Source organism: Ascaphus truei, chromosome 3 (assembly GCF_040206685.1).
Source record: "Ascaphus truei isolate aAscTru1 chromosome 3, aAscTru1.hap1, whole genome shotgun sequence".
Classification (NCBI taxonomy): Eukaryota; Metazoa; Chordata; class Amphibia; order Anura; family Ascaphidae; genus Ascaphus; species Ascaphus truei.
In genome coordinates, this window is record NC_134485.1 from 351,027,662 (window position 1) to 351,053,575 (window position 25,914).

The 25,914-nt window shown below is 41.9% G+C and overlaps 1 protein-coding gene across 2 annotated transcripts; it reads left to right on the forward strand.

The window, feature by feature from the left end:
• The first annotated feature begins 347 nt into the window (after nt 1-347).
• LOC142490098 (aquaporin-5-like) lies at nt 348-25,912 on the forward strand. Of its 2 annotated transcripts, XM_075591896.1 has the most exons (5): nt 354-861; nt 5,535-5,699; nt 16,733-16,813; nt 22,991-23,196; nt 23,564-25,912. In XM_075591896.1, the coding sequence occupies exons 1-5, from the start codon at nt 499-501 to the stop codon at nt 23,619-23,621; spliced, it is 873 nt and encodes a 290-aa protein (XP_075448011.1). In that variant the 5' UTR covers nt 354-498; the 3' UTR covers nt 23,622-25,912. The 2 variants fall into 2 exon arrangements, with proteins under 2 accessions (XP_075448012.1, XP_075448011.1); XM_075591897.1 differs by lacking the exon at nt 16,733-16,813 and having other exon boundaries at nt 348-861.
• Nucleotides 25,913-25,914: the final 2 nt, after the last annotated feature.

Below are 25,914 nucleotides of genomic sequence, written 5' to 3' on the forward strand. Positions count from 1 at the left end.
ATTGACTGGATTCGAAACATTTTGCCATATTCACAAGAATACTCAATATAAGGGAATATGGTCCCTGGCAGTTTCTCATAGAAATCTTTTTAATACCTTGCAGAAAGACTGCCAATAACAAGAGATATGTTGAAATCATTCAGTTCAGTGGAATGGTAAGAGAATTCAGGCAAGACAATGGGATATTATGAAATAGATAAGAGTGTAATTTCGCTCTCAGATGTTATATAAATCCATTTAATATGCATCATGCATGAAAAAAATGTGAATCTCTTCCAGGTGACTAACACAGAGGGAGGTGTAAGTTCTGCTGGGCTGAACTGTTTTTTTTCATGTTGAACAAGAGGTGGAACATGCAGTGTTCTCAGCTCCACCTCTAGTTTAACTTTCTATCTGCATCTCTTACATATATATATAAACCTACAATCTTCCTGTAAAGTTAGACAGCTGCTAACAAAATAAAAATTATAACTTGTTCACTTTGTTTCCAACTACAAGATGAGGCGTGAACTTTGCTCATGGGCCTTTGGCAGGGCAGTATTTGCTGAATTCCTTGCCACTCTCCTATTTGTGTTTTTTGGACTGGGCTCTGCCCTGAAATGGCCATCATCCCTCCCGACAATCCTTCAGATTGCACTGGCCTTTGGCTTGGCCATAGGTACACTCGTCCAGTCAGTAGGACATATTAGTGGCGCTCATATAAATCCAGCAGTTACTATGGCATTCCTGGTAGGATCTCACATTTCCATCTTGAGAGCCGTATTCTATATCATTGCCCAGGTTCTGGGAGGACTGTGTGGTGCTGGTATTCTTTATGCAGTGGTTCCACCAAATATCCGAGGAAACATGGCCATCAACACGGTAAGACTTCTTCCACTCTTTGTGTGCCAAGTTATCATATGCTGGTGTGCATGTAAATTCAGTTTGCCGGCATTTATGTGTTGAAGAAAGGTCTGTTTTAAAGATTTTAGATGTAGGATAAAAAGATAAGAAAGGATAAAAAGATTTTAATGTAGGATAAAGATAACACACGATTAACTCAGAATCTTTACTTAGGCATCTTAGTGAACTGACAGATTTATTACAGTGTGAGATATAAAATTGTGCTTTGATATGTAAGCCAACTGGGGAGTGTAATTAACTTTGGGTAATTTAATGAGGCTGCCTTGTCTTTCCATGAGAGATGTGTCTGATTCTGCACAGAATGGTTCAATTAATCTAAAACACAGGGGTACTGTGCCAGAATAAAAAAAAACATCTGATTTTATTAGGTAAAAGCTCAGCTCTTTGGGTCCCTGTTCAGAGGTTTGCACTCTGTTTATGTTTTACAAACAAAATGGTAGAAGCCTTTGTAAATAAACAGATATATATTTAAATGTGAATATTTGTATATGTAAATATTATATTAAAGGTTGTCCATCAAAGTGTGCTAACTGCATAAATATGGGGGGCACAAAAACAGTGCCAGAATTACAGGAACAAACTGCCTTCAATTTGGTCACAGCTTGTAACAAAACAGGAGTATTTTTAATCATAGTACTATTTTTATAACCTTGCTCTAGATGATGGGAGACTGGCTTGGGTTCTCTTGGTTTTACATGTATAATTCCAGTAAACTTTCTAACTCAAAAAAACTATATGGGGAACACAGTAGGGGGCAGGAATTTAGGGCACAATCTGAGCAATAAAGTGAACCAGATATACAGTATAGATGTCAAATGTCCTATTCATTTATTCTTTGATAAATCCCTACTGTTTTTGCTTTTTCTTGCCTCAGTTGTGTAGCTTTGATGAATAAACTGCATTAAGGGGGTTATTTATTAAAGTCTTCCAGCTGCAATACGTGATCAAAATAATTGCCCCTAATTTATATAAGTAAAACATTTCCATTGAAACCAGTTGGATTTACTTGACGCACTTTTGCCCTCGTTTTGCAGCTGGGTGACTGATAAATGACCCCTAATATATGTTCATTAAAGTCTCCTGGCAGCAAAACTGGGACAAAGCAGGTTAAAAATCTCACCTGGTCTTCCGTACAGAAGGGGTAGCACTAGGAAAATGTTTTCTTTTTTTCTTTTGCTTCAGTGTTGTAGTTAGGAGATAATATATTATAACATAATAATAACATAATACATTTGGTTTATATATGGCTGATAGCACTGTACGTAGAATTTTTGTGCTAAAAAGTAGAACACACCATCATAAAATGTGCATCATTTTTATTTATTTAATTATAAAATGTTTTACCAGGAAGTAATACATTGAGAGTTACCTCTCGTTTTCAAGTATGTCCTGGGCACAGAGTAAAACAAATAATACATGGTTACAAATACAGTTACATAAATGAACAGGGTATACATTATATACAAGACATTGCATGCACAGTTAAAGATAATATATATCATGGGCGTATGAAACAGTTACAGACCAGATTAAAATGTGTGACAGCCTTAGATTTGAAAGAACTTAAACTGGTGGTGGATGTGAGAGTCTCCGGTAGGTTGTTCCAGTTTTGGGGTGCACGGTAAGAGAAGGAGGAGCGGCCGGATACTTTGTTGAGCCTTGGGACCATGAACAGTCTTTTGGAGTCAGATCTCAGGTGATAGGTGCTGCATGTGGTAGGGGTGAGGAGCTTGTTCAGGTAGCTGGGTAGCTTGCCCATAAAGAATTTGAAGGCAAGACAGGAAAGGTGAACTTTGCGCCTAGACTCGAGTGATGACCAATCTAGTTCTTTGAGCATTTCGCAGTGATGTGTGTTATAGTTGCATTGGAGAACAAAACGACAAATTGAATTGTAGAGGGTGTCAAGTTTGCTTAGGTGGGTTTGAGGTGCCGAGCCATATACTATGTCTCCATAGTCAATAATTGGCATTAACATCTGCTGTGCGATATGCTTTCTGACCAGGAGACTTCATATGTATGAAGGCTTCATAGATGACGCATTATTCATTATTTTAAATTAAAACTAAATTATGTGAAATTTGTATTTATTGGAGCAATCACGCAATGTTCCAATGTACTTTGCTCCAATTCTCCAATGTACTTTGACGGTCCCTTGTACCACCACAGCAACAATACTGGTGCCTAATGCCATTGGGATTGAACCATATACATTATATATGTGGAGTGCTGGAACATTCTTTGGTTTCTTTTGGTCTGTATTTTTTCTTTAGAACTAGAATTAGTAAATATAAATCATTAGTGTAATACTATTTATTATAGCCATATAATAATAATAATAATAATAATAATAATAATAATAATAATAATAATAATAATAATAATAATAATAATACTACATGTTGTTAACCTGAATATAAGAAACATCAACATCCATGCTGAATCAAATTTTTTTTTGTTTTTTACAGTACATACATTTCCAGCTTAATTCTGCTCCTGTTTTACAGCCATAAATGTTGATACTGTACATGGCCCCAAAGATTCTTTGAAGTAATGGCTTTTTAAGTTTTTATCACTCCTTACAGTTTCCGTTTTAATAAGTGCAGAGGTGCAACACTTTTGTCCAAGGCAGTGTTTCCCAACTCCAGTCCTCAGGGAACCCCAACAGGTCAGGTCTTAGGATATCCCTGCTCCAGCAATCTGACCCACCTGTGCTGTAGCAGGGATATCTTTGAGACCTGACCTGTTGGGGTTCCCTGAGGACTGCAGTTGGGAAACACTGGTCCAAGGTAACAAGCTGGCAAAATGCACCCTTTTTCCACTGCAGAAAAAATAGTGTCCCTGTCAGAGATAACAAGCACTTTGCCAAGCATTACGTTATTGTGAATTGCAATTTCACTTAATATGATCATTTTCTAAATTCTAGATTCACTGCAGAAATGATCTAAAATCACTAGATCCGCTTAATGATAAGATACACACACACACATACACACATACACACACACACACACACACACACACACACACACACACACACACACACACACACACACACACACACACACACACACACACACACACACACACTGTTCTCCTCACTGTCTGGCGATATTTCACTTAAATCATGCAAAATTGCAACATTAAGACTACTATGGGGACAGTATTAGTCTTTTGATGTTTGGCAAAAGGTTCTGCAATGGATGATAAATTGGTGGGAGGGGGGAGCTAAAAATGTTGCAACTGTATGTTGAATAATTGTCCCCATCTCCAATAATAAGACCCTGTTGTGACAAGGTGGTGATGAAGTAGTGGAAATCTATAGAGATTACTGCATGAGAGGACAAAAAAAAAATCTTTATAGACCAAGGGTAGTCAACTCCAGTCCTCAAGAGCTGCCAACAGGTCAGGTTTTTAGGATATCCCTGCTTCAGCATTGTGGCTCAATTAGTGGCACATTGGCTACCCCTGTTATAGACGGTCATGTATTTAAATGTCTCCTAGCTGCAAAACTGGGGCAAAAACAGAACCAGCTTCATTAAAGATAAACAGTCCCATTGAAGCCAATGGAGCTTCCGGTTTGATATTTCTGCTGCAATATTTTTTAATCACTGATCAGTTATAGCACCTTACTGAAAAATTCCCCTTGCTATCTATCATGTTGCAATCCAAAGATTATTATATTTTTAGACATGTATTGCTGTCTACAAAGGGTAGAAAGGGTTCTATAAATAGTGATTTACCTCATGTATATGTAATATGAGTAAAGTAATTAATTTAGAAGGGCTAAGAAAATCTGTAATTATAACAGATTTTCTTTTTAGCCTCTTAGTTGAAGATTTATTAAACTCCAGTACTGGTTAGTGACACCTATTGCAGCATTTGCTGGTATCGGCACTTAAAGGATCTGCCCCTTAAACTCTGATTATTATTATTCAATTTTTTCTGGCTTTCTTTTTAAGACGGAAGAAAGTTATCGTTATAATGGAATGTAAACAAAGCCGTGAAATCCAGTACAAATAGTATACCCCCTTATTTGAATAGTTAACAGTAGGTATTTTTTGTAGATTTATGATTCAGTAATAAACATTTGAATTGTCATTTTTGTATTCCTTTGAATGTAATGCACTGTTTCTGAAAAAACACGTAACAACATACAAATAAAATAGCAAACTGTGACACAGTATATACATTGGAATAAATAGATTTGTAAAGATTTTTTAGGTCATTTATCATTTTACCTGTTGCAAAACTGGTACAAAAACACCATCACATTTATCATAGAAAATTTAAAATTGCTTTGAACCAGCTAATGGTTGGTAGTGATGTGTCATTGTCTTCATATATGCTTCACATTTTTTTTGCTCAGGAATGCGCAGAATACCATATTGCGCCAGATGGCCACAATATTTTGTGATTTGCTAGAATTTAGCAAAAATGGCAGTATATAAAGGGCCATGTATATAAAGGACCTATGCCCATTTATTTCTGTGACGTTTAATGCTCGCAGAAGGTGGATGTTTTTCACAAGGAATGTTCATGAAAACAAAAATCAATTTCACCTGGCTCATAAACTTGTGTAAATAGTTCATAGTGTATATCTCTACCCACTAACCATGCTTCTATTGTTGCAGCTCAGTAACAGCACAGGTCCAGGACAAGCTGTCGCAGTGGAGATAATTCTTACCTTCCAGCTGGTTCTGTGTATTTTTGCTTCAACAGACAGCCGCAGAAGTGATAATGTTGGTTCTCCAGCGTTATCAATTGGACTTTCTGTTACTCTAGGACACCTCGTAGGGGTAAGCACAAAACATTTTTTTACTACATACTGTACACTTATGTATAGATGTTTTCATGTACCTCAGTTTCCTAATTAAGTGGTTTGAACCTTAATCGCAAGGACCCAGATCCACAAAGCTCTGTTAACTCAGGACACATAACATCATGTTATCAAAATCAAGAACAGATTATGTTACATGAGGTTAACGCCAACACACAAGCCCTGTGTAGCTAGAATCCCAAGGGGTGTGTGTGTGTGGGGGGGGGGTTGCGTGTGTGTGGGGTGTGTGTTTAGGGGGGAGTTTGGGGGGGTGTGTGTCAAATTGAATGTGTGAATGGTGGCTGCTGGCAGATTTTGCATACATTCAGTTGAATATATGTACACCATCTTCAAATTTGAATATTTGTCTACTAATAAAATTTTGTGAAAAATACAGCAAAGTATTGGCGCACCAAATTTTTCCACATTCGCCCGTCTCTAGACTTGAGGCACTCCACATGTAATGTGTGTTGCAGCTGAAAAGTGAGAATGAGTTCTAACAATCCAGGGGGAGCATATGGGGAAAAAAGACAGAAACACAAGGCACAAAATCTAAGTGTAGATGTATAAGGAACCATAAAAAAGTTATGCAAACTTGGCCCTATACCCAGCCTACTTACAAGAAGCAGGAGGTATCTGAGCAGTGTACATATGGTGGTACAAACACTATTGGCAGGCATAGATCTCCTTGGTGTCACTCTCAGCAGGTATGTGGACATATATTAGTGCAGAGAGAGGTATATGTGGAGAGAAAGGAACTTCATAGTGCAGATCAGTGAGTATAAAAAATTCCTTTATGTAATATATAAAAAACGCACTTACAATAGTGCTAAAAAGCCAAGAAAATAGACTTAAACAACAGGTGGATCACATTGATGTTAGTCTCACTGCCTCTGGAACTCGTGCTCCTCAGTGTGCTTGCGGAGGTGATCCTCTTCCTGGTTCATCGCGCTCGTCGCGGCTGTGACGTCACTTTCCTCCGTTAGGTTTCCTGAGGCTGGAGACTGTCACTGTGTGCACCGGCTGCCGCTCTACGTCCTGGAGATCCTCCCACTCTACGCGTTTCACCCCATGTAAGGGTGTGGCTTCGTCAGGGCGAAAACGCGTAGAGTATATATGTAGATGAGCCTGTAGTTTAATCTCTTTCAGCATTTCTAAGATTTTGGAGAGGAATAGGAGGTTGAAAGCTGGTCTACAGCTGTTAAGGTCTGAAGTATTTAGTGTAAACTTTTTGAGAATGGGTCGCCTAAGGCAGCTTTCACTTGTCTTGGAATTTGTTCTGATCTGTTAATTTGTTGACAATCCTGAGGATGGTGCTGCTGAATATACCTTCTGGGGCTTTCAAAAGCTAGGATGGACAAGGGTTCAGGTCACATGTTGTTGCCTATGCCATCTAGTTCTGTGTGGGAGATGTTAGAAAATCTAGAGAACCACATGTTACTGGATGTGCAATCCAAACTTGGGTTGTTCCTATAGGTGATCTTCAAGGTCTCTCTTATAGAGAGAGAGAGCCTCAGCCCTTCCCCCATACACCCCAGCAAAATACATATTTCAGATTTGTGGTGAACTGTATAAAGTTTGTCAGAGATTATTCTCTAGTGGTATAAAGCAACATTGTATGCTCATGCATTTTTTTTTTTACAGATAGACAAACCAAACTTTTTTTACATAAAAGTTCATTCAAGCACGAAGACACAAATTTTGTAGCGGACTCGAAATTGGCAAAAAGTTTACCAATGTAGAGAGAAAAGCTGCTATGGGTTCTGTTATTGTTTCTTGGTCTTCAGAAAGAGATTGTGTCTGCTATATTCCTAACCCAGCTGTTGTAAGTTTCTTCTGAAAGTGAGGAAACATCAGTGTTGGTTGCTAGAGAAAAGAATGTGCCAGTAAGAAAGATGCATGTGGCTCCAGGGTACAGCACTGTATGTGGTATGCTCTGAGTTGCCTTTTTTGGTTTAGTGAATCTTTGCAGTTGAAACAAAGAAGTTTTAATAATAGCGTGGTGGGAGCAGAGTACTGTTATGGGGAGATTAAAGAGGCAATCCCAGCTGTTTTGTTGGTGTTTTTTCCTGAAAATTTTTAACACAGGATTGAAGCATGGGGTCTCCAGAGCAAACCCCATTAAATTTAGCTTCAGGGACCCCTGCTTCTGGAGATACAGACCTGTGAAGGGTGGGTGGTATCTCCTGTAGCGTTCTGCAGTTTTCAGTTTTATCGTCACATGGGCCAATAGGAAGCCGCACCTGATGACGTAACATGTTTCTATTGACCCACAGCAGCTTTGAAATGCACACATATAGTGAACCCCAGAGTGGCAACTGGCACCCCCTATGAAGGTAAGTACTTCCGGAAGCAAGGGGTCAATCCTGTATTTAAAAAAAGAAAAAAATGAAAGGAAAAAAAATGGCTGCGATTGCCTCTTTAAGTGATTACCAAATGCAAAGATGAGGTCTAGTGTGTGACTATGCTTGTGGGTGCTACCATGAACTAGTTGTCTTTATCCAAGCAATATCATGGCATTCAGAACGTTTCTGGCTTGCATATCTCCTGAATCATCAATGTGAACATTAAAATCCTCTAAAATGATAGGGTTTCTGCATTTCACATTGAGAGGCTGCTACTGAAGCTTTGTGATTGAGAAGTTGTTGAAGTTGAGGCCATATCTTGAAGATTGGTACACAAGTAGAATAGTTGTGCTGTCTCTGTTTGCATTGAGCCTGATCAGGTCTGATGCTCAAAAGGTAGCAGAGAGTGTTATGGGTATCTTAGTGCATTGTAGAACCTTATGTGAGCTTTTGGTCAAGCCTCGACCCATCGTGTCTATTTTGTGTCGATATCTTGTAGCCCTGTCGAACATAACTGTTTGATGATAAGACCATCAGAGTATACTAGCCAAGTATCTCTGATGGCTTCAAAAGGGGAATCTACAATAATGGTGAGTGGTACCTGGGCTTTGTTTATCACAGATCTTGCATGGGTTGGTGGAACTTAAGAGTTGCTGGTGTACTGTGGGTTCAACTTTGTTAGTTTCTTTAAGCTACCATTGTCAGGATTTGGGGATTTGGGGAGAGAATGCTCCTTTGATATATGTACCCCAACCCCTATAAAACCTGCTGAGGTGCTGAATTCCAGGGTGTATGTTAGTGTGTGTTGTAAGAATCACTGACTCTAATCTTCACAGATAAGGATCTTGAGGTATTGCAAACAACTTTACCAAGATTTCAGTACCATGCAGCACAATCAAATTGCACTCTACCTCAGCGTAGAGAAGACTTTTGGGCTGGTACGAGACTGGTTCTATTGGCCACGGATGCGAGAGTCAGTGGAACGACATTGCTGCCGGTGCTCATGGTGCATCCAGCATAAAACCCTCCCCACCAGAGCCGCAATAATGTGCACCTGAAGAGCTTGGTTCCCATGGACCTGGTGTGCATGGATTTTCTCTGCATTGAACCAGACACCCGAGGCATCGGCAATGTGTTGGTCATTTTACACGCTACGCTCAAGTCTTCCCCACTAAAGACCAGAAGGCCATCATGGGGCAAAGATTCTGTGGGAGCGATACTTCGTGCATTATGGCCTACCCAACCGCCTACATTCAGACCAAGGCCGGGACTTTGAGTGTAAGCTCATCAGGGAATTACTCAAGCTTCTCAACATTACTAAGTCCCGAATGACCCCGTACCATCCTGAGGGAGACGCTCTCCAGGAGCGATTTAAATGGACATTACTTGATATGCTCGGTACCCTGAAAAGGAGCTCAGAAAAATGAGTGGAGCAAGTATGTGGAAACACTGTTACATGCATATAATTGTACCTGCCATGAGTCTAAGGGATTCTCGCCTTACTTCCTCATGTTCGGTCGAGAAGCCAGGCTGACTTGCATCTGAGAATACTATACCAACAGATGGAGATACACAATACAACACACTTCAGATATGTGCAATTACTCCAGGAAAGCTTGCAACAGGCTTATCAGATAGCCAAAAAGCCCTCCTCTCAGCTAAATGCTAGCAACAATAGATGATATGACCATAAGGTTAGACATCGGGAGATTAGTCTTGGAGATGCCGTGCTTCTCCGCAACTTTGGAATCCTCGGGAAACATAAATTGGCCAACCGACGGAGTATTCGAACTTGAGTCACAAATGCCGGGCCTCCAGTCTACCGTATAAAAGATGTGGGTGGCCGGGTAAGGGTCTGACACCGGAATCATCTCCTACCTATCCCACAAGTGGGGGATGATGAACCAAAGATATGGCTACCCCACTGGACAGTGAGCCGGAACAATCAAAAGACAATGAGAACACCATAAAACGAGGCCACTGAGAATTCCTGCGACGGTGAAGAGACAGTTAACGAAACAGCAGGGGATCTTATGGAGGTACCCGCTCAAAGGGCACCCCGAAACCAAGGGGTACCTCCTGAAGGAGCTACGGTAAAAGGGCCCCAAGAAACAATGCCTACTCCAGTGGCTCCAATGAGCCAATCTTTGGACCCTAGAAGTCACTACTTTGTACCACAAAGATATTTTTCAGAGACATTAGTACCCCCAATGGGAGAGGCTGAGCCTCAGGACTATGTAGAGAAGAAGAAGCAGGCACACAGTCTTATTCAGCAGTGAAAAGGTTTAATGTGTCAAGAAATCCAACATTTCTGCAGTAATTCTGCCTTTCTGAAGGTGTAGGCTACACCTTGAGAAAGGCAGTATTACTGCCGAAACGTTGGATTACTTGGCACATTAAACATTTTCACTGCTGAATAAGACAGTGTGCCTGCTTCTTCTTCTCTACTGGACCTTTTTGGGGACGCAGGAGCTCCCCAGAACCAGTGCACCGGCAGCTAAGTACCCCACTGTCACCTATTTGTCTCAGTGTGTGCACTACCCTCTATCTCCTCAGGACTATGTACCTTACTCCCCAGATGGAGTGAAAGGGTTTCGCAGAAGCCAGCTTGCTAGGTACTCTCCAAACCGGGTAACCTACAATATAATTGGGACACCCCACTGAGGCTCAGCAGTGGTCTTGCAGCAAAATCAAATCTGTGATTGTAATGTTCACGGAAATGTACAATCTTATGTAAAGCCATTGTAAATGTGTTAAATTATATGTACAGGTTATGCATTTTTTTATTATATAATGTCAGTTGATGGTTGTGTTACGCTGTTCCAAGCAGGGGCGTTGGTCTTTTCACCAGGGGGAGATTGTAGGCAGGTCCCCCCTGGGTTCCCCGTGGTTCCCTACCTCCCGTTGTGGCTGCGAAGGTGCAGGGTGTGGTAGGTATGTGCTGGGTAGTTACGGTGGGGGCTGGAGCTGCGATCCGGTTGCCAGAGGCTCCCAGCAGCTCCGCTTGCAGGGTGCCACTATATTTAGAGTTCATGCGCAGTGTGATCGCGCATGCGCAGCAGGGCTCAAGTTGCGGCGGCCATTAGGAGTTGGCGCACATACGCAGTACAGCACGAGGACGGCCATTACCCACTTAGCTTCACATGCCAATAGAGCGATCAGATTGCCCTGCAGGTAAGAAGATACATTTAGCGCACTGAGACACACCAGGCAGTCGGAGCTGGGACAGGAATAGGGTAGGTTGTGTGTGCAGGGTGTCTGTGGCCCCTGCACTAGACCAGAAACCCCACCTAGGCCCCGACTCCCCTCAACGTGTGGTTGCTGCAGGGACGGGCCCATAGATAGAGACACTGCCCTATAATACCAGAGTGTCAGGGACACAGAAGGACGCTGCACAGAAGGACCACCACCACAAGGCACAGAGACTACCTTCACAGTGATATTATCCACACTGGAATTCACCCCACGTGGAGGCAGAAGCCTCACGGACAAGGTCACTGGATCAGCGGATCCCTCACCTTCAGTCGGTGATTCCAGGTGCTGGAGTACCTGGAAGGTATACCAACATTCCACAAGTGCACCAACAGTACACGCGGGTGTGGGCAGCGCTGTCACACACACTTCGGGTTTGTTGACTCTGTGGACACCAGGGTAGTTTGGTGCCCAGCGGCACCTCAGTACTTTGGGATAAACCCCACCGGGGTGTGGACACAGTGTTGAGGTGCATGGTGAGGGGGTACGGCCCTGCGAGGCCTGAGTGGTTCTGTATTATCAATATTATTCGCATGTGTTCAGTAAATCGGTTATAGCATACCAGTGTGTATTTCTTACATGGTCCTGTGGCGGGGTTATCCAACACTGTTAGGATCCCACACAGGTGGAGGCACTGTCAACAGATGGATTAGATCCACCCCAGGCTCCCAGCAGCAGAGGCTCAGGCCTCTTGTGCGTCAAAGGTAGCGCACCACAAACGCAGTAGCCGCTATATCTCCCAGGGGGTGGGGGAAACTGTGCTACACCTTTAACTTAAACTGAACTGGGACATGAAAAAAGAAGTAACATGAATACCAATCTAAAATGTCTGAAAAAAATGTGTATTGGAGAATAAACAATGTATCCAGAAAATATATTGTAAGACTGTCAAAGACCCCATGTACTACTAGAAAGGAGAAGCAATGATATTGAGCTTCTTATTAGTCAAAATGTACCATAATAGGACTACAATATAAAAAAAAAATCAATTTTAATTATAATTAAATTAAAAATAGTGATGATGGATATTTTTAATGCAAAGGTCTAAAATAGTGAAGAAAGAAGTATAAGCGCAAACAACACTACTCAAGCGGAGGCGCTATTTAAAGCCGGGAGATACCACACTATAGTAGATTATCCCCTGAGGAAGACGGACAGTCGAAACACGTAGGGTGGAGTTGTGCAGTACAAAGGACTTTGGGGGGGGGCATTCATTCACTGTTGGTGGACTTCATTACTCAGTCTAAGTGACTGCAGATCGGCCATGCAGCAGGATCTGAAGCTGTTTGGGAGTGACGTCTGTCTGCTTTTGTGTTGTGACCCTGGGTGGTCTGAATGCCTACCACAAAGACACTTATGTAAGTGCATTTCTTTGTGTTTTATATTAATTAAATCAATTTTACACTATATTTTGCTTTCTCCTTCTATTTGTGGGGTCTCCCTCCCTCTATTTTCCCCTATGGATCATCTGAGATATTACCTGTGACGGTGTGAAGTATTTACATGGATGACTTCAGAATTGGTCACTCCAACCACACTGCCTGTCTGTCACGTGGAATACGTGAGTCTAACATTCAAAGATTAATCCACGCTTCATTTTTGATATACAGTCTTGCACTATTTTTTGTTTTAAATTTCTTTGCATGTCCTGAAAGGTCTAATTGTATAGTGGTAAAGTGAACACAGGCGCAAACAAATAAAAAGTGGACACTAATAATAAGTGACTAATCAAAAACTTAAATAAGTGAAAAATGTGATAAAATTTAAGTAAATACAGTTTCACCCCCTGCTCTGGAACCCATTGGAAAGGGTAGTCTTCACTCTTCCCCCACAGTAACAGCAAAACACACAAAATCCACGGGGAGCATGGGGAGGAAACAAAAATAAATTTAAGTGCAGCAAAAATGACAATGTGAAAAAAGCCTTCAATTGACTTGGCTCTAATGAATTGACTACTTACAAGATGTAAGAGTCACAAAGGCAGGGTTGACTCAAACGGTCAGAGGTAAGTGGATGATGCAGTTGTCATCAAGGTGGATCAGGTCTCCAGGATCACGTACCCCAATGTAGAGAGAAAAACTGGCATAGCGCAGATCACTCATGATAAAAATAGCTTTATAACAATAAATTATTATACTCACATTCTAACAATAAAAAACGGGCATATCACACTGCATTAGTGTAGGAAGATTTTAGCCAGCTGGCTCACCGTCCCACAATGTTCCCCCACTCCTCCGCCTCAGCCTCCGGTCAGCTGTTTAGACTGCTCCGACTGGCGTGTGACGTCACTTCCGATTTCGCCGCTCAGTGAGGGCTGGATCCTCCTGCCACTCCTCTGCTGTATGCTCCTCTCTGAATAAGACTCCCACTCTACGCGTTTCGAAAGCGACTGCTTTCTTCCTCAGCAGTCGCTTTCGAAACGCGTAGAGTGGGAGTCTTATTCAGAGAGGAGCATACAGCAGAGGAGTTGCAGGAGGATCCAGCCCTCACCGAGCGGCGAAACCGGAAGTGACGTCACACGCCAGTCGGAGCAGTCTAAACAGCTGACCGGAGGCTGAGGCGGAGGAGTGGGGGAACGTTGTGGGACGGTGAGCCAGCTGGCTAAAATCTTCCTACACTAATGCAGTGTGATATGCCAGTTTTTTTATTGTTAGAATGTGAGTATAATATTTTATTGTTATAAAGCTATTTTTATCTTGAGTGATCTGCGCTATGCCAGTTTTTCTCTCTACATTGGGGTACGTGATCCTGGGGACCTTATCCACCTTGATGACAACTGCATCATCCACTTACCTCTGACCGTTTGAGTCAACCCTGCCTTTTTGACTCTTACATCTTGTAAGTAGTCAATTCATTAGAGCCAAGTCAATTGAAGGCTTTTTTCACATTGTCATTTTTGCTGCACTTAAATTTATTTTTGTTTCCTCCCCATGCTCCCCATGGATTTTGTGTGTTTTGTCCTGAAAGGTCTAAAATAGACAGTAGATTGCAACATGAATGACAATTAAATGTGAGTAATCAAAAACACCACTAAATTATACTAAATGGATACCCTTGACATGAGATTAAACAAAACACTCTTAATAATATCATGAATAGAAATAATTCATAATTAAATTATGCTTACTAATAAATCAATGAAATAGATCTAAAACATAAACCAATTAGTGCAAAACAGAGCATGCTTGATAAATATACTGTACATATGTCAACAAAATAATCAACACATATATTTAATAATAGAAATGAAAAACAACAAAAGATACAATATAGATGAATCAATCATAATGATCAATCCTAATGTAACATAACCTAATGTGCACGAATGCACATTGGTAGTGAAAGTGAATCTCATACTAGAAATAATGAAAACAGTCATAATATTGATGATAAGTTAATAAAACAAAAAAAATCAATGTAACACTAACAGGGACGTATCCTTGTTTAAATAAAGCAGCTTCAGAGATCTGTAAATCCAGTAGAGAGATAGTTAATTGCAGTCACTCAATTAACTAGTCTCCACCTGACTAATGAGGGCTCTGTAAAAAGCCTCATATGCGACACAAGAGAGAGATTTCCTTAGGTCACATTTGGGCTGACAGAAGGAGAGCAGAGAAGCTTGCACACAGACACTGTCTTGAGCACAAAGGCTGTGCTGAGATCAAGCCATCAAGATACCCAGATACCTATATTTCTGGACCCAGGATACTGCCAGAGACTGACATGGAGGGGCACCTGCTTAAGGTACTTCCTGAGACTGTGGCGTGATCGACTGGTAATGGGAATATCCCTTCAGTCCTGGAGATAGGGTCTGGGGAAGTAAGTTAGCCCTTACAAAGGGATAGGGGTTTGTTATTTTGTTGTTTTTGTACGTTTTGCCTGGATAAAGGAACAGGCTCAATAAAGTCAAGATATAATTTCGCCCAAATCGGTCTCCATTATATGTACCTCTGCACACATCTCTTACAAACACTTTGATAATCGGCAGGACGGGTATATGTTATTCAGATGGTTACTAGTTGGAAACTCATCCAGTAATATATACCCTCCTTGACAATCCATATTAACAATTCCGTGGATGACTTAATTGTGAATATTGCATTGCACAATATTGAATGTGGTTATATATAAACCAAATGACATGACAAAGGATATTTAAAAATTACCACTATATGTATTAAAAAGATGTCTATCAAATGAAGAGTACATATATTGTTCCCAAATACATATATAATAACTTGTTTACCACTGTGGGAAGCCATAATCATTATGAAAAGCAGACAATGATTTCAAAGGTGTGCTCAAAATTATCATCAATTAATTGCATTACAAACATGAATATTCATTGTAGAAAATGTTTTACTTCCCAGTCAACATTGATGACAGAGGGAATGGGTGTGTCTAAACTGTAGATTGAATACATTAATAATTTTTTGACCATGTTCAACCTGTCCCCACAATTAGAATCGGCACATGCTCAACACCCAAGAATATAAAGTTATGTAGACCACCACTGGAGCAGCTGGTAAAGTGTCTGGACACAGGGTGTTCTCCCTCTTAAATGTAGTGTGCATGCTCCATGATGCTCATCTTCAATGGTCTGATGGTACTCCCCACATAGCCTTTACCACAGCCACTTGGCTATTAAATCTCTGCATTAACTTTACCGAGTCTCTGTGGATATGAGTTGTTAGTGGAATACCTCTTTTACGTATCATTAGCACTAAATTCCTTTATAGTTAATGCAATGCAAGGACATACTTGAAAACAGGAGGTAACGCTCAATGTATTTTCCTGGTAGAATATTTTGTAAATAAATGCCTTTTTTGGTGAAAAAACAGCACATAACACTGTATTTGGAAAAAACTGTCTTGCGCTTCGGTGGTTGGTATGTGCACTAAGGGTGTCAATGTCGTCATGTGGGGATGTGGAATGAGGGTGCAGTCTGTGACCACTACTCTGACCGGAGTAGGAGGGAAATAAAACCCTTACCTAAGTTGAAACTCCGGTCTGGGTCTTGCTCTCCTCTGCTCCTGCGATCCCGCGTGCAACCTTCAGTGAAGATACATGGAAAGAAAGCAGTTCCGGCGCAACTGCGCCTGACAAGAATCCAAGCTGCTTTCGGATGAATACGAAAACTTTATTTGCACATGACACACAAGGCTACACCACGATCTCCCAGTCAACTTCTTTCTTTCCATATAACACTGTATTAGTCAGCTTCGAAGATACCATTGAGCGCATAACGATTCTGTGACTTCATTTAGCACATCGGTAATTCGGTAATGGAGCTCTGTGGATCTGGGCCCAAAAGCAATCTGAGACAAATGTATCCGCTGCAGCTGTTATTTTTATTATGCACCAATTTAATAAGATCATTTGGAAAAATGATTCACTTTTTTATGTTTTTACCTAGATCTACTACACCGGCTGCTCGATGAATCCCGCCCGCTCCTTCGCTCCAGCTGTAATAGTAAATCGGTTTACAAACCAGTGGGTAAGAACCGTTGATTTGTAATTATCCTGTTGCTGTTAGCATTCTAGAGCCAATCATGAATGCTATACTTTGCCATACAAGCATGCAATCATTGTTAAATACAATTTGGAGACAAAAGCAGAGAAATAATGCATAAGGAGAAGGGAATTATTTCCTTAGGTGCTTGAATGTAGAGGTAGCCAGGTCCCCCCTCTGCCTTGTGGACCCCCTCTGGGTACTCACCGCGGTGGTAGAGCGGCCGTTCGCGGGGAGGTGCGGGGGCGTGTGAACGCACAGCGCTCCTCTTTGCATTGTGTTGCTGGGGACGCGTGCGGCCGGTTGCTAGGGCCGCGGTCGCGTTGTGAGGCGCTCCCGGCGGTTCCCGGTGCAGGGCGCCACCATGTCCTTTGCCTTGCGCATGCACAGTGAGGACGATCCGACGGCAGGCCCTGTAGCTCGCGCATGCGCAGTACGAATGCGCGAAACACTAGTCTACCAGGAGAGGGCTCTAAGCAGGGACTACGAGTTCCATGAGCCTTAGGGGACCCCACGTGATGCCAGGGAGCCAATAGGGCTGTAGTATCTCCCTGCAGAGGAGATTAGATACATTTCGCAGGGTTTTGAGAACGTTAGTCAGGACCAGGACTAGCTAGGGGAAGGAGGTGAGTGCAGGGGTCTGTGACCCACTGCATTAGGCCAGCAGCCCCCTAGGCCCCAGTTAGGTCCTGAGCCCCTCACAGCTTGTGGTGCTACAGGGACAGGCCCTAGGTTAGGGACCCTGCCACATTAGTATCAGTGATAGTTAGAGACCCAGCGGACGCTGCGCTCCCCGAGAAGAGGCTTGGGCTCAAGCCTACGCCCCAAACAGACAAAGACTATCTCCAGGGTGGGATCGCCCCTGACGGTCCCTCGTGCAAGGAAAGACCGGATCGCAAATGGGATCACCAAGCGGCGGATCCTTTTCGAAGTTGCTTGCAGGCCCGAGTGCAGGAGCACTCGGCAGGTACCTTCCTAAGTGCACCAACGTATCACCATATATATTTACACATAGTGGCAGCGCTGACCACGGGACAAAGGGGTTAGACTGTGGACACGGTGTGGGGATACACGGTGGTGGGTGCAAGGTACACTCCTAGTGGAGTAAATGACACTTTGGACTGCGTTACATGTTGTGGAGTTACCCCTAGGGGGAGTAGTATTATAAAGTACACAGTGGTTATTGCTGAAACTGATGTAAAGTGTTACGGTTATTCTGCGTATACAGTAAACTGGTTATATACATCTCAGTGTATGTACTTATTGTGTATGTGAGTCCTGTGTAGGCAACCTTCTACATTCCTAGAACCCTACACAGGTGGAGGCGCTGTAAACCAGATCGATCCGGAATACTCACCCCAGGTTCCCAGTAAGCGGAGGCTCAGGCCTCTTGTGAACCTACAGGTATATGCACCACACCTGGTAACACGTAGGTTTCCCCTCACACACACTATACCTGTGATTGGGATAAGGGAAGTACCCGTTACATATAATAGGGGCATTTAAAAAGTACAGGTAGGGGCGTTGCCTGGAGCACTGCAAGATGGCTGCATAAAGCTGGAGCTCCCTAATTAAAGAACTTTAATATACTGCCATCCATATAACTCTGAAGCTAAATCCTGGCATAATTTGTAAATTATTAAAGACTATTAAATAGGCTACACTCCAATACCACTTATATAACATCCTGTACAAGATTAATGAAGTTAGAGCTTTGCAATGTAGAAGCCTGACAGGCACCACCTGTGCCAGCATGCAGTCCTAATATTATAGGAAAAACAACTATCCACCGAGGACGCAGGTGAAGCAGAAGGAGTGTGAACCCTCCGCAGACAGTGTGTAAAGGTTGTTCCCCCAGAGAGCTGAATTGAGGTGAGCCAGGCATGGCTGACAGGACTGGTGTGGCCAGGGTGGAGAGGGCCTGCAATACACACTCGGGCCCCTGGCACGCCACTACCCGACCAGATAGCTGGATAACCTAACAAAAAAAAAGTCTGTAAGGTGTCCCTTGGACTTTCCCCTCTACCCCTTTCTCCGGCTGAAATGAAATAAAAACTACCTGACTGTGGCTGACGTGCGGAGCCGGAGGGGCCATCTTCTCCCGGAGCACCGCCGAGGTGCCTGCAGGAGTGGAGAGATCTGCTTCCCTCCACCCCACCCCCCAACCCCCCACGGCGCACTTGTGCCTTTTGCTGGGCCTGATAGGCAAGTCAGGATCCCCCTGGTTGTGAGAGACCCCCCTCTGGCACCCGACAAAGACCAGATACCTCCGCATTCCAAGATAGCTGCAATCGGCCGGTGAGGCAGTAGCGTGGTGGCTGCAAAGTGAGTGGAGTGGCCATTTTGGATCTGCGCCCTCCAGAGGAGCTGTGGACATGGAGAATCACATCTGACTTCTCCCCGTTGGCGCTTTAGATCCCTGGTGGAGTCAGGTGTCAGGCTGGGAGTACCGCATGGAAGTGGTCCCTGTGATGGGGGAAAACGCGGAGAGGGAGAGAGAGGCAGAGTGTCTGCTCTACCTACGTCCCAGCTGACAGGAGCACAGGAGCTCAAAGATATGTCCCCTGTGGCTGAGATCCGCATCAGAAAACGTGATCCCCGAGGAGACGAGCAGGCTGGAGAGTTAAGCTCGGAGAGGAGGAGATCATCAAGGGAAGCTAGTGTTGAGTGCCTTGTGACAACCACATCACTTTGAGGACTTTTTGATCCCAAATAAGGCCAGAAACACAGTACTTCAATTTACGTGGAGTTTATTTATAGGGGCTAAGTAACGTATTCGCAGGCCCACTGTCCCTTTAAGAAAGCCAAACCAAAATAAAAACCTATCCCGGTCAGGGATCTAACTTACTTCTTCAGCCCTGTCTACCGGGCAGCCAGCTAAGCCAGTTCCCACCCCAAAACATGGCCTGGCATAGGAAATAAAGAAACAGCATAGTCTTTTGTCATATTGTAGCAATAGAAAGGGTTTTGCTTATCTTAGTCCATCTGGCGATGTCCCTGCTTCAGCACGACTCTTTCAGCAGTGTCTCTCACTCTCTCTCTCAGCTTCTTTACACTGCTTCAGCACGGCTCTCTCAGCAGCTTCTCTCACAATCTGCCAACATTTTTAACCAGCCTCTGGTACTGCACCGACACACTTTATGCGAGCAAATACCCAGTATGTACCTGGCAGATACCTGGAATGCGCCGCTCCTCACCTCTGACAAGCCCCGTTGCGTTTGCCTTCCCAGCCTGGGTTCATGCCTGGCTGACGGGCGGCTGATCTGTTAAATGATAATGATTAGGATTTAATAGGCTGCAATGCTTCACGTGTCTACCAGATGGCATACATTCATGAATTGTAATGCATTATATATATATATACTGTGCAGTTTTGCAGCCAGCGGGAATAAAATGCTTCAATCCCTGCTTGGAAAATACCTCAATGCACTCGGGCAGAAAACAGTCACAAACCTCAATACACCCGGGTATACCCGAATTCGTGGGACTAGCCGAGCTCGAATAAAGTGTGTCGCCAGTGTAGCTAGGGAGCCCCTTCTGTCTCCCTCCTTCTCTGAGGGAAAACCGGTCAGTCTTTCTCACTGCCTTTCTGGGTTAGGCTCAGCCTGTGACCAAACACTTCCTTGTTTTCAGGAGTTCAGCCCAGGCTGATTAATTAGATTTCAGGTGTTCTTGACAACTCCAGGGAGGATTAACTGGGTGAGTGCTGGAAGGTACACATATCCACATATCCACATAAACCATACATTCTGTTATTTCTGTTAAATAAATCATGACACGGTGTAATATGTCATGTGTTGTTGTTCATCTGAGGTTGTATGTACCTATTTTTTGGACCTGCTAAGGAACAGATTATTGTTATAATTTCTTGATATGTAAAACCATGGAATTCAAAGAGGGTATACTTTCTTTTTCACATGACTGTACATAAACACAAATACATATCAACTTGTGGTTCAATAGAGATCCAGGGTCTATCTCAATGAGGTTCTGAGAAGTGAGGTTACTCTGTCCCTTCAGGGAATATTGGCCCCTCTAATTCTGATGATTGTAATCATATGTGTCATATGGATCCAGTGCTAGAGCGCACTTACCACATAAAATTCTGCTATCCGAGAATCAGGCATGATTCCCAGGTACATTTTTAGGGGAACTGACAACTCCGGACCCCAACTATCTAGGCACATTCTGACAACAATTCCTCCACAAAATCCCCCTTGAAACTCATACCCTAGAAATCTCTGCTCACTGAAATGCCCGGAAAGACAAAAACATAAAAAATATCTTTATTACATGCAGTATTTAAAAGCAATATATTGTTACTGGGCCCAAGAGCTAACTCTCTCGCACCCTTATACACGAATCAGGGGTAACCAAAACAGCTTGACCTTTATTTGAGATACTTGTTACCCCCTACCGTCACACCTGACCTTACCCCTTATCCTAAAAAAACCTAATCTTAACCTCTTCTAATGTTACTACCTACTCTAAAACGTCTAACCCCTTACCCTAATCCTCTACCCTAAAATCCTAACAATAACTAACCTTGACAAAGCGGTCGGCAGCTGAGCGACCTTCTGTGGCCAAACGTCAGTAGAAAATTGGTCGTGACAAGACCGCCGTGACCAAATGTACAATTCTGTGCTAGATTGTAGACCCAACATTTCTAAAGATATTTTATCTAGATTGGCTGATGTGGGGGTTTGGTTCTACTTTCCTTAGATAAATATTACGTAGCTGCTATGCCTTGTTAGATGTTTGACTTGCACTTGCCCAAGAGTACTAAGGTACGGGTGAATATTGAGAGGGACACGTTTTCTCAATGTCCTCTTGAGTGGTGTAGGTGGCTCCATAAAAAGCAGAAGACATACACACAGTGAAACTTTATTTTGTGTACATGGGCCACGAAGGCAGTACTGACGATGTTTCCATCTCCAATGACCCCTACAGATGTAGCAAACACTATTGCACCCACTGGCATGCTCCCACAGGGAAATTGTGCTCATTTCAGACAATCGCTGCTTTTCCTGCAGCAACAAACCAGCGAGTGCAATAATGTCTGCCACATCTGTATATTAAAAAACTCTCACTTTTCCCCAGGTATATTTTTGGAAGAAAGCCATGATAGTTAGAATAAAGTTCTATACCAGGAATCCCCAACCTTTTTGTGACCAAGGGTACACTTGAGAGACATGAGGAGAGAGTGGCGGGCACCAACCAATTAACACGCACACATGCACACTTCCCCCTACACACACAAAATACACTTACCATGGGGGGAGGCCTCCAGTGCCACGTCAGATGTGGAAGAGACTTTTCACGTTTTGTCACGCATTTCCCTCTAGTGGTTTATGTTGGTCTCTGAGGAAAAACTCAGCATACTGTATTGGAATTTAAAATAATTTATCTCCCCCATCAAAAAAAAGGTAGAGATCTAAGTCAGAAATGTAAACATTGCACAATCTACGAGTCTCGGCTTATCGTGTAAATGCCATGTCAAAAACATACCGTATTACTAAAACGAATTAAACGGAAATAGCCGTGTTAGTCCTGTTGTGATAGTGCAGAATAAAATAGTACTTCAGTATTAGGTGATAACTTTTTTATTTGGACTAACAATTTATGTTATAGGACAAGCTTTCGAGAGTTCTCCTCTCATCCTCGGGTCAGTAATACTGATTAACATAGGAATCTATGGCTAAAACAGGGGTTAGGAGAGCAGAAAAAAACAACAGAGATGTACTCTGGATAAGGTAGTGTGGGAAAGTGGTGTTTGACAACATTGGAAGGGTAATAAAACTGTGACAAGGAACAGCATGGAGGGGGAAAGGGATGCTGTGGGGGGAAGGAAAGGTGTGGATAAGACCATTGGCAGAGAGGCAGGCAGGATAATTACAAACAATTGTGATAGTGTGTGAGAAACCCCATATCTGCATTAAGTCCTCTCAATTTAACATTTTTTAAAGAATTTAAAAAAAACCTGCTAAATTAAATTCATGCATTTGAAATGTACATTGCATATATGAAAATCCTTGCTACTGTACATCTGACTAGTTAATTTGGGGTTTATGTATCAAAGCAGTTCACCACAGAAATGAATTGCAGATAAATTAAAGGATAGCACTTTGTCTCCATTTAATAATCTATATTTTCTCTCCACAGGTCTTCTGGGTTGGACCAATAATAGGGGGTATCCTGGCTTCTGTTGTCTACAACTACCTCCTGTTTCCCAATATAAAGACTGCGCCAGAGAAAATTGCCATACTCAAAGGCACTTATGATGCTGAAGAGACATGGGAGGAGCAACATGAACAGCGCAAGAGGCACTCCTTAGATTGTCCTGACCACATAAACAAACCATTCACGATGTAAGAAGACTGAGAAACTCAATATATTCACATGACTTGGCTTACAACAGCAAATGGATGTTATCAGATAATCGTCTTGTAATAAACAGCAAAAGCAGTAGGCGGAGAGCGAATTAAAATGCAGGCGAGCGATACCCTTTGAAATGTGAGAAAGGCTTAAAGGGAATTATTCTCAAATTTGTTTAAAGTACAAAAGAGATCAATGAAATCCTCTTTTCTTAAAAAAAATAAGAAACAAAACTGTTTTCAATTGAATAGCAATAATACCACACTATCTTCTGCCACTACTATATTATTTTTGTAGTATTGTCCAGTACAAATTAATAGACCAATGCTAATTTAATCTCTTGTATTTATTACTTTACAGCATCCCTTTAAACTCCGTGATGAAGGAAGATTTGAGGTCCCTCAGCTACAATATGTAGGCTGATATAGGACAGTCACTCAAAATGTATAGTGCGTATCTTTTTTTTTTTTAAAGCTGTATGTATATACTGTACTGTATATGCAGATTTACAGGGATGTTCAGCATTTCTATGCCACTCACAATGTTGTCACCACTCACCTTATCAGTAAAAGTCGCTTTCATGTGTCACATACACAGACAGTATAAATCCCACGAGTCAATATGCTTAATTTTAGCAGCATTTTAGTTTATGCATGTTGGTACATGACACAATCTAAATGAAACATTTGTCTGTATCCATGCTGCCCACTATTCGTTTGTAACTATTAACATTTAGATAGTGCCCTATAAAAGAATGATTACAAGTGTATATGGATTGGCTTTGTGCTGAAGAATGTAGTATGATAGACACTCAGATCTGCCAGGCTATCATACTGCTAAAAACCCAATGGCATCATTAGTTTGTGGTGAACCAGTGGCAGTTGGTCATGTTTTGGTGAGCAGACCTTTAACAAACATTAATACTTTGGCCTATATCCACAAATCTCTGTTTAGTCACTTAACGTGGAGTTAACCTAACTTCACCGATGACGTTGCAGAATCCTATTGGCTCCCATTCCACGCAAGATTTAAACCTCAATATTGTTTACCCAACCGGGGATGCTACCAGGAGCACCTTCAGTACGTATTTCAGGAAGCAGGATTCAGCTCCGGAGACCGCCTGTTTCCCACCTAGAAAAAGAAAAACCCATAGGCAGAACCACACCTTTACGCCTATGCTTGAGGGCTGCCATTTAGGTTTTTGAAAACGAAAGGGAGAAGGAGCGGCTCAGTGAGTAAAGACACCGACTCTGGCACTGAGTGTGAATCAGGTTCAATTCCCAGTTTCAGTTCCCTGCGACCTTGGGCAAGTTACTTTATGTTACTTTCTCTGTGCCTCAGACACCAAAAACATAGATTGTCAGCTCTAGGTGGCAGGGACTATCTGCAAAATGTCTCTGTAAAAACCAGCAGCGCTATACAAGAACAATTATTATTATTATTATAACTTGCTTTGAGGATTCCTTGGTAACTCAGGGAATATAATGTCTGTTTCTGTTTTAGGTAATGTCAAGTTATGAGCCCTAATTTAGCAGAGCTTTGTAAATTTAGGCCATAATATCGAAGACAAAGAATAAATATCGTATATACAGTGTGTATGTTTAAAATTCTTTAGAGACCACACACCTACTGTATGTACCAGGTTACAGAATAATTTGAAATCTTAAAATGATGTACAGTAAACAGCAATTGAGATATTATCATGTTTATTTTGTGTAGCTCTGCTGTAGAGAGAATAATTGTATTTATATGATTGTATGATATATTGTAATATACTGTAATGAAAGTAGTAAAAGGTGGTGGTGAAATGAACAAATCCTTATTTTAAAGTCCTTAAGAACACGTAACAAAATAATTGTGTGCAGTTGGACTCACACCCTGTTCTTCTATTATAGATAATGAATGCATACGTACGGAACAGCATTTTCATAGACAGTTGTTAATTTTATTAACAATGACAAATTGTGGCTAGCGCTGTTCTGACATGAGTTTGCCTCTGGCTCTTGAGCCATATGCAAGTGAGAAATATTTACGTTGCACAATAAACCTTCCAGAGTATTAAGTGGATGCGTTTTTGTAAAGAATTCTGATGGTTTGCAAGTAAAAACCGGGGATAACGGCACATGAGACCGTCACAGGGTCATTTACTAAAGGGATAGATGTTTCAACCTGATCTGACAAGTTGCTTTGATTAGATGTTTTTGAATCTTATAGTTTTTTAGCTGAAAGAGTGCATGACCACACAATGACATCCAATGCAGCTTTTGCTTTTGTAATTCATGAGGGTTATTGACTTAACAGTGATAGCCATAAGCAATTAGTGATGGTGATTAACAGTCCCAAACATCAATCGCTTTTTAGAATATAGCAACCTTTCTGTCTTAAATACCGTGTATCAGAAACACATCTATCATCTTTAAATTTCCAAAATAAATACATTCTTGCGAGGTCTTCAAAAGTCATCATTTTAAACCAATATTCCCCAAAACTTTTTCTCAGGCATAATTTTTTAAACCATAAAAAAAAACATAGGAAGTATTAATTTATTTGTGGCATTTACAGAACATTTAAAGACCATTAACCATTTTTTTTAAACCTTGTGTTCCTATAGAATTACATGTATTTAATTTACATCACGCATGAATATCTTGTGTATTGTAAAGAACATTAAAAAAATAAAACAGAAAATAAATTTCCACAAAGATGCAATA